Genomic DNA, 10,000 nt, shown 5'->3' with positions numbered 1-10,000 from the left:
TTCGACTTTCAAGTAACGTTTGACCTTTAATTTAGCTTAACCATTCAATGGCCTTGGCAGTTACCTGACACTGAGGTTGAAGGACTTTTGACCTTCAGGTGACCTTGACCTTCACGTGACCTTGACCTTCACGTGACCTTGACCTTCAAGTGACCTGCTTGACTTTTGACCTTCAAGTGATCTTTGTTCATTTGCCACTGATACTTAATATGACATTGATATAATGCACCAATATGACCTTGACCTTTGACCTTTATAAATTTGAACATCACCCATGGGTTGCGCCTGGACTAGGACTTCCCTGTTGGCTTATGCAAAAGTCAGTGCTTTATTTCTGTCTCTTGATATGGCCACTTATGTCATAGTGACACCAGTGACCCCTGTGACCTTGACCTTGGGGTGACCTTGACCAAAATTTAATCAGTTCTTCCATACACATTGGGGAACTACTTGGCCAAGTTTGAAGTGATTCCGTGTAGAAATGTGGCCTCTACGTTGTCCACAGACAGACAGACAGACAAACAAACAAACAAACAAACCGAACCGAAAACATAACCTCCTGGCGGAGGTAATAATTTTTTCCTGAACATTTAAAAGTTAGTCTCGTTTTCATTGTTTTAACTCCCAGTTTTCATATCTCATCCTAATTTGCTAATGAACATTTAAAACGGTTTCGCTTCTATTTTTTTGATTCTCAGTAATCATAAGTTCGTATCTCACCTGTCATGATCTCCTCAGGAAAGCAATAGAATCTTGGATGAGTTCCGAGGGAGACGCCATTGACTGGAGCCAGTTCTTCAACCACATCGCTTCTTTGGACGATGAGTAAGTGATCGGATATAAAATTTAGTTCCTTACTTATTTCATCTATGGCACTCTGACATGTGAAACGTCAAAACAGAGTACTCTATTAATCCTGGTGTTAACATAGCTTCCTTTTCCAGAACGAGAACTGGAGACGAGTATGCCACAAAGCTTCGAGACGCTTTCCAGCTGGTAGTACCTTGTGACGGTGGACTGCCAAATCCTCTTCATCCGGTTTGTCAGACGTAAGCACCTCGTTTAATGTTAACTATCGCTTTCTGTAAAAGCTATTTAATCTCTCTCTCTCTCTCTCTCTCTCTCTCTCTCTCTCTCTCTCTCTCTCTCTCTCTCCGTGATATCACTAATAGGAGCAGCCTTTACGATGAGAAAACTTGAAAAAAAAAACAATCAGAAAGATTATAGCATACGTATGTGGATTTTGAAGACAGTCGACTCTCTCTCTCTCTCTCTCTCTCTCTCTCTCTCTCTCTCTCTCTCTCTCTCTCTCTCTCTCTCTCTCTCTCTCTGGATAAGTAATTAGAGCCGATATTCATTATCTTAGATGAAACTAGCCAACGAGGGCTCATACTCTTCAACAGGTGAATCATTATAATTACCAAAGGTTACCTTACTTGTTAGAAAACAACATACATGTAAGAATTACTACCGCATGAGTAGCTTTAAATACATAACAGTGGCCTCCCCAGTAAACAGCTTAAGCTTACAGTCCTGGGCTGGGATCGATCTATTGCCATGCTAATGCTAAGCGAATACGTTACCACTGTACTAGCCATGAGGGTAGCGTGATCTATAGTATATTTCTTTTAGCGATGCATATTTGCACCGACTCGCAGCGATGCCCTTTTAGCTCGGAAAAGTTTCCGGATCGCTGATTGGTTGGACAAGATAATTATAACCAATCAGCGATCAGGGAACTTTTCCTGATCGCTGATTGGTTGGACAAGATAATTCTAACCAATCAGCGATCCGGAAGTTTTTCCGAGCTAAAAGGGCACCGCTGCGAGTCGGTGCAAATATGCATCGCTAAAAGAAATGGACTATAGTCATTTGAAATACACATGTGTGAAAATAAGAGACTGTCCTGCAGAACCCATTTTGCGAATGTGGGTCTTGATGGAGTAACAGCAAAAGAGTAAACAGTATATTGCTTTGTAGGTATGACGTAGTGATGAGTACCCTCTGTCTGGAATTCGCAACCACATCTTTGGACGACTATAGATCCATGCTGGCTAACGTCTCGAGTCTGATTAAACCAGGAGGCGTGCTGATGATGGCAGTAAGGAATAGTACTTTTTTCCTGTTGTCAATCATTTTTCAGTAGTATTAATTTTCGAAGGTAATTACGTTTGCTGACTGAAAGATGTAGTTTAATTTTGTCGAAGTTCTTGAATTATTTTATTCTTATTGTTTATCACTTCTCTCGTAATTTATTTCCTTATTTCCTGCTTTTCCAACTAGGGTTGTAGCTTAGCTAGTTATACTACTACTACTACTACTACTACTACTAATATTAACATGTTTTGTTATCTTTTATCTATGATAACCTCCAAGGATAATTAGTTTCCCATTACTACTTCTAACTACTTGCAGGGAGCACTTGGAAACACATCATACCAAGTGGGGCAGTGCACATACCCTTCAGTGACCCTGACGAAGGAGGACATCACTGATGTCTTTAACTCTTTGGAGACCTTACAGCTGGTCGCCCTAAGGACACTAGACCGACAGACGTCCTTGGAGAAGCCAGCGAATCATAAGGGAATATTTTTCTTGATGGCGCAGAAGACAAAAAAATAGGAAATTAGCGTTTTTATTATTTTCTTATCCTTTGAGTTTAACAAAACTCTTTTTACTTATTAAGATTGTATGTTGAAACATCCATATTATATGTTGTTGAAGAGCTTATCAAAGGCACTTATTTTACTAAGCTATTATGAATATTGTAAGACAGACATACTACGAACCATGGTCTTTGCAAAGCCTTAGTATAATCTTGGCCAATATGATAGAATGCAGACACAAATAATTAAATATCATGAATGTTAGGAACATTAATTAGGTATGATTGTTATATCCATATTAATATTTCACTAACTTACTTTCTACCTGGATCAATAAATATTTTTTATCCTGGAAAACATTCTTCATTAACCACTCTTGGTTATCATCAGGCTGTTAACTGAAATTGTAAATATCTGGAAAGTTGATATACTGTATAATACAGGCCAAGATGTTTGAGATTACAGTATACTCCTTTCTCTGGACTGAGGAATATGTATTTGTTTTTTCCCAAGTAGGTTTTAATTAGGGTTGTGAGTTAGCTTCTTGGATGAGTTCCCTTCTTTGAGGATTCTGTTAAGCACAATTGGTTCATCTTGTTTTTGATTTGTTCAGTTCGATTCTATTTTGTGCTACTCGATATTGTAAAGACATTTAGCTCTAGCCTCCTTATGTCTTCTTTTCTATTGTATTTTGTCCTTTTACAAGAAAACTTCCGCTTTTTATGAATAATAATATAGTAGAGGGATAAATGAATTCTTTCCTTCAATACGAGATTATATTTGTACAAAAATAAATACGATTGCCAGGACCAGCCTGGCCTAGCTCATACATTCCATAACAAAAGTGTTTGATTATTTACAAGTATTTAACATCATATGAGAGGGAGACTTCCATGCATCTTATCTGTCAGTCATCTGCACAGGGAAGCCTTGTGATTGGGTGAACAGTCTAGACCAGCCACAAGAGAGCCCTGTGATATTCTGAGCAGTCCAGACCAGCCACAGGAGAGTCCTGTGATTGGTTGAACAGTTTAGACCAGTCACAGGAAAACCCTGTGATTGGTTGAACGCTCTGGAACAGCCACAGGAGAGTCCTATGTTTGGCTGAACAGTCTAGACCAGATACAGGAGTGCCCTGTGATTGGCTGAGCCATCTAGACCAGATAAAGGAGCGCCCTGTGATTGACTGAGCAATATAGACCAGCTAGATAACAAAACAGCGCTGAACAAATAACAAAGAGACATGTTAGGATCACCTGACTTCTTGTTCTACAAACATAACGTTTACAACACCATTTGTTTTAGTTCCATGCAAAACAGCTTTCATATCTTTGGGTAACTTTTAAATTCACAAAGAATAATCCTGACTATAGTTTTAAAAACATGTGACACTAACTTAACGTGGAGAGAAAGTAACATATCATGCAGGTAATCGTGGTTCTAGCTAAGATCAAAATTTCTATCAAGTCTATATACTTTCACAGTAATTTCTTAAGAAGAAATCACTATTAAGAGTATTTGTGCATTTCACATATATTTAGTGGTATCAGAATTCTTGAATATTTAGTGATAACATTAATTCAAAATCCCCCATAAATTTCAAAATTAAATTAATTCCATACTGAAGAAAACAATCTTTGTACAGTATGTCAATTTACGCATGCTATTTATTAGCCCAAGTTAATGGCGTTATCATTCCCAAACGAACTGCAAAGGGACTTTGTACAGTTAAACGCACAACACAACAGCATGCCTATGTACATCAAGGCAATCTGCGTAAAACCAAAAGATCACTAGTAACAAAAGCAAAAATCAACATACCATGCCTATGTACAGTGGGGGGCTAGGTCTAGTGCTAGGAGTGCTTTTACAGTCCAACAAGAAGCTAGAAGCCATGCAATGAGGAAGAATCGTCACGTAACTTACGTTTGGTGTAAAGAAGTCGAAGTTAATTGTCCTGTGCAGGTCTTGTGAATAATAGATGATTTTTAATTCTTTGTGAGCTATTCAAGTGCAGTGTGTGTGTGTGTGTGTGTGTGTGTGTGTGGATAAAATAAACCTTACGCACTGTTCGTGCTTTACCTAATTGTGGTGTTAGGTATAATGTTGGATGATAACTCAACTTCCCAGCTAGTGTAATGTGTCTAGTTACTTCTTGTTTTTTTCTGATTACGTTGGAATATATTAATTCTATGCTGTGTTAAGTAATGTAGAGGTTTCTGTTTTTGTATTTGGTTTAAATTTTGTCTATTGTTATCATTGAGGTTTTATCAAAATTGGGAAAAGAAATGTTTGTTGTATTTGTTACTCAGATATGGTTTTGTAGCAGTTATATCTGTATTAGCTTATCAATTTCAAAATCTTGCAAAATATTAATCCTACATAACTATCAAAATATTTCCAAAGCAATCAGTAAATGAGCTAACACATATTAAATCCTTAGCTGCCTAAGAACAGAAGTTATCATCCATCATATATGTGGTGAAGAGTCACTTCACACAGTGATAGCGAAGAGACTATCAGCCAATTGAACTAAGTTCTAGTCCATGTCTTGGAAGCTCTACGTGTCTTCATAAATCCTTAACTACTAGAAATGCTTATATATACAGTAGCATTAGTTGTACGAAGTGGATAAATGTAGGTGAGTGACACAGGAGTCTGGGCCCTAGCCCAAGGCGTCCTCCTTTCGGACGTTACCATCACCGCAAAAGCTTCCAGATCCTTCCCCAACTCTTCTCTCGTTGCTGGATGGTGGGAATCCCTTCACCGGGGATTCATGTACCTCTACTCTCACTGTTGATGCTGAAATGATCAAGATACTGTATTAGTTGATTCCACATACAACGTCCATCACACTGATTGAACCCTTCGGTTTGTGAAACTTGGACCCAGTTAGAGAAGGGGTTAACCTGTTCATTGCTACTATTTTGACTATAATTTTGATTACCTTTATGTTCATAGTTAGGTCTATTGTTTGGACTATGATAACTGTTATCCTGTGCTTGGTCAATGTTAGTGAATGAAGGTTGGTTATCATTATGATGGTGAAGCATGGGATTATTACTTAGAGAATTATGGTTTACTGGTTTGTTACTCTGTGACTGATAGTTAATGATTGGTTGGTTATTATTAAACTGTAGCGTATCATAAGTATTAGAGTGAGAATTAGTAATTGGTCGACGTTTATATACATTGGGTCTATTGGTGCTATAAACAGGTCTGGAATGGTGTGACTGCTGATGTGTGCCTGGTTGGGTGTTAGAATTATAAAAGCTATTTACATTGATATCTGGTCGTCTGTTTTCATTAGTTCCAAAATCATCCCTTAGAGAAGTGATAGTTCCTTTGTTATGGGTATTACTCTCACTAGTACTATGAGTCTCCTGACTAAAACTAGTTTCAGTTTGACCCTTGTCAAAACCATGACTAAACCCTTGCATGAACCCTTCTTTGAAACCTAAAGGATAAGATTCAGCATGTTTCCTTTTATTCCCACTATCTCTATTACCCTGGGCATCATACATGTGACTAAGAAACACAGAGCTTAGAACATCTGTATTATCAGTATCAAACTTAGGCTTGGACCAATGGTTATTAGGGCCACTCTGATGATGAGACAAATCTGGGTTCCCCAGATTGATATCATCATAATAACCAGGGTGATCAATAATTCCAAATCGTGGCCTATTCACAGAAGATGAGATGTCAAAGTCTCTGAATCCAGGAATCGCGAATCTATCTCCAGATATACGAGTCTCGGGGCTTTTTGGCACTGGGCTATCTGATAATTCATCTTCCTGATAAAACGTCTGAGCATTATCAGGGGGACTAGTTTCCGGTAACTTTACAGACTCAAAAAACTGGCCATGGGGGTTAATTTCTGCTTTGTCATCATTGAATACATATCCATCAGAATGCAACCATGAACTGAAAGGTGGCCAATCATTTTCAGTCATGTGGTCATCCATAAGACTTCCAGTTTCCACATAAACATCACTAATTTCTGGAGAATATTCAGGTGGGCCCTGAGTTACCTCAACGTCAGAGTCGGGGTGATACATAATGTGTATTTCTTCATCTGGTATGTGAACTGGTGTTTCGGTATAAGATATACTGTATTGGTTTTTATGATCACCATCATCAGGCGAGGCCCCTTTCTGTTTATTATCAAATATATTTACTGTAACCTGCACAGCGGACGAAACTGTCACACCAGATTGCTTAGTCCCAGAGTCAGGAATTTCTCGTACAATTTCTAAGGCCCTGCGCTTGATGCGCCTTTGTCCATGACTTACCTGCCCAGCACGGTTGTTGCGGTTGAAATTCCGCCTCCTAAGTCTTGGCACCAGGTTAGTAATGCCACTCATAACACCGTCAACAAACTGTCTGAAGGAGAGACGTGGGCGCTGACGGAGAGCCACAGGAGGTCGCACCGCTGGATCGTTGGGAGCAATAGCATTGTCGTCCTGCTGGCGTGCTGGACTGTTGATCTGGGTCTGCTGACGGGGCACAATTGGTCTCTCACGAGCTACGGTGCCTGGTCCATTAAAAGTTCTGTTGAGAGAATTATAAATTAGACTGCTTTATGGAAAGTGAATTTTCCGTCTTCCCTCTACGATCAATGAATATTTATAAAATTTCAAATATGAAATATCTGAGAACTCGTTGTAAATTTAACATTTGGTACTTATATAGATTACACACAAGAAAATGAAAATATAAAAATTAAATAAAACCTTTTAAAATAGATTATCTAAACTCCTGACAACACTTACCAGAAGATAGTTCTTATAGGAACCCGCTTACCTCATAAATCCATGACCAATTCTTGATGCCACGTCGCCCATGTCATCAACAAGATTATTGAACATTTGCGTAAGCCTGGACCTCGGGCGTGTGGTTTGGGCATGGCTGCTGCCAATCAAGAATGCTGTCAAGGTGACGATCAAAAGCAGACGCTGTATTGGGGAGAAAGAGAAAAGTTTTTTTTTTTTTTCAGAAAAGGAGTTTCATCTTTTGTTGACAAATCATTGGCTTTATATCTTAGTTGATAGAAAGAGAAAAATATTGATTGATTTCGTCTGACTGGTACATTTTCACACACACAGATATATATATATATATATATATATGTGTGTGTGTGTGTGTGTGTGTGTGTGTTTGTTTGTTTGTTTGTTTGTTAGAGAGAGAGAGAGAGAGAGAGAGAGAGAGAGAGAGAGAGAGAGAGATTTCCCGATACTTGTGAGAATGTGATCCTGTTCTAACACTCTCTCCCATCATTTACTTTCAAGAGATGATCTCTAACTTCCAGATCCCTAAATTATTATTATTATTATTATTATTATTATTATTATTATTATTATTATTATTATTATTATTATTATTATTATTAACTAAGCTACAACCTTAGTTGGATAAGCGGGATGCTTATAAGGCCAACGGCTACAACATGGAAAAAAATAACCAAGTTATGAAAGGAAATAAGGAAATAAATAAACTAAAGAAAACACTCTTATAGAAAAGTAAATGATCAGCTGTTATGATATATGTGTCTGTATATCTGTCGTTCACATGTGTACATAAACATTCATACACTCGATATTTGAATATATTCAGGCATATTTAACAGCTTAAATTATCTTTTTTCGAGACAAATTCATCTGATATATCATTATTTCTTCAAATAAACTGGAATAGACTGGCATCCTTCTAGGGTCACTTTGTGCCAGTTGTGCCAATGGTCTTCAATTGTCAGCTGATGCCATTGCCATTTTCACAACTAAAAAATCAACATATACCCATACACATAGATGCACACACACACGCACACAAACACATTCACACACACACACACACACACACATATATATATATATATATATATATCAGGGGAAAATGAACAAGAAAAGGACTTAATATTTGGGCAAATAAAAAGTAAACGCATATGTATAAGACTATATACATCCACACACACACACACACACATATATATATATATATATATACACACACACACACATATATATATATATATATGTACATACATACATAAACGTCAATTTGTATTTTGTTTATATGCCCATTCAACCAAATGACCGCAAATCAATGTTAAAAAACATGTAAAATACTTCATACGAAGCCAAAACGAAACTAACAATAACAGGATGCAAAACAGGAAAATGTAAAGCATAGGTTAAACCGGCAGATTCTCGCTGAACTCTCGCTTAACTGTTAATGTCCCTTCCAGCGTGGATGCTGCAGACTTTCACTGCTACCTTTTTTTTCTTTATCCGGCTGTAAACGCATTCACTTGAGAGAGAGAGAGAGAGAGAGAGAGAGAGAGAGAGAGAGAGAGAAGGTTTCTGTATCACTAAATACCTTCATTTAATCTTTTTGATGATTTTTAGATTATATATTTACAATTTACAGAGAGAGAGAGAGAGAGAGAGAGAGAGAGAGAGAGAGTTTCTGTATCACTAAATCCCGACATTTAATTTTTTTGATGATTTTTAGGTTATATACTTACACAGAGAGAGAGAGAGAGAGAGAGAGAGAGAGAGAGAGAGAGAGTTTCCGTATCACTAAATCACGTAATTTAATCTTTTCGATAATTTTCAGATTATATATTTACAGAGAGAGAGAGAGAGAGAGAGAGAGAGAGAGAGAGAGAGTTTCCGTATCATTATTTTCTTAACGGAAAGAGGAATAGATATAGTTTCTACATTATAAATCTTTCATAAATTTCAAAGTTTACAACAACACAAAGGCTAATCAAAACTAAATATCTTCCTCAAGTATTCTATCATTAATTTTCTTTCAGGTTTTCTATTGTTAACGTTTTTCAAAACAATTTTCCTTTTAATTATTCTACTATTATTATTCTTCTTCTTCTTCCAGGTTTTCTAGTGCTTACGTTTTACAAAACAATATTCTTTTTTTATTCCACACAAAGTATATAAATATGAGCAATAATTAGAGCCTAGATACATGTCTGCTGTAGGCTCCAGAGCCTTTAAATATGCGGCCTCTAGGGTATACAATAAGCTCCCACGAGGCATCCGAATAAATGAAGATATTAAGGCTTTCAAGAGGAAACTGAAGACTTTCTTGTTCAGCGAGTGCTTCGATAGTGACGATCTTTGAAGATATTAAGGCTTTCAAGAGGAAACGGAAGACTTTCTTGTTCAGCGAGTGCTTCGATAGTGACGATCTTTGAAGATATTAAGGCTTTCAAGAGGAAACGGAAGACTTTCTTGTTCAGCGAGTGCTTCGATAGTGACGATCTTTGAAGATATTAAGGCTTTCAAGAGGAAACGGAAGACTTTCTTGTTCAGCGAGTGCTTCGATAGTGACGATCTTTGAAGATATTAAGGTTTTCAAGAGGAAACGGAAGA

The 10,000-nt window shown here is 37.4% G+C and overlaps 2 protein-coding genes across 2 annotated transcripts in view; one reads left to right on the top strand and one right to left on the bottom strand.

The window, feature by feature from the left end:
* LOC137646689 (nicotinamide N-methyltransferase-like) overlaps positions 1–2,770 on the top strand; it is a 6,195-nt gene extending 3,425 nt beyond the window's left edge. Inside the window, exons 3-6 of the mRNA XM_068379797.1 lie at positions 739–825; positions 945–1,049; positions 1,981–2,101; positions 2,416–2,770. Coding sequence (XP_068235898.1) covers positions 739–825; positions 945–1,049; positions 1,981–2,101; positions 2,416–2,622 — 520 coding nt within the window. The 3' untranslated portion in view covers positions 2,623–2,770. The remainder of the gene's footprint in view (positions 1–738; positions 826–944; positions 1,050–1,980; positions 2,102–2,415) is intronic.
* A 626-nt stretch (positions 2,771–3,396) lies between these two features.
* The window catches only part of LOC137647250 (homeobox protein 3-like), a 270,280-nt gene continuing 263,676 nt past the window's right edge, over positions 3,397–10,000 (bottom strand). The window contains exons 2-3 of the mRNA XM_068380640.1: positions 7,413–7,564; positions 3,397–7,160 (exon numbers count right to left, since the gene is read on the bottom strand). Coding sequence (XP_068236741.1) covers positions 5,381–7,160; positions 7,413–7,564 — 1,932 coding nt within the window. The 3' untranslated portion in view covers positions 3,397–5,380. The remainder of the gene's footprint in view (positions 7,161–7,412; positions 7,565–10,000) is intronic.

This window comes from Palaemon carinicauda, chromosome 9, assembly GCF_036898095.1.
Source record: "Palaemon carinicauda isolate YSFRI2023 chromosome 9, ASM3689809v2, whole genome shotgun sequence".
NCBI lineage: Eukaryota > Metazoa > Arthropoda > Malacostraca > Decapoda > Palaemonidae > Palaemon > Palaemon carinicauda.
Note: the sequence above shows the minus strand (reverse complement) of the source record. Positions and strands in the feature narration are given on the sequence as shown.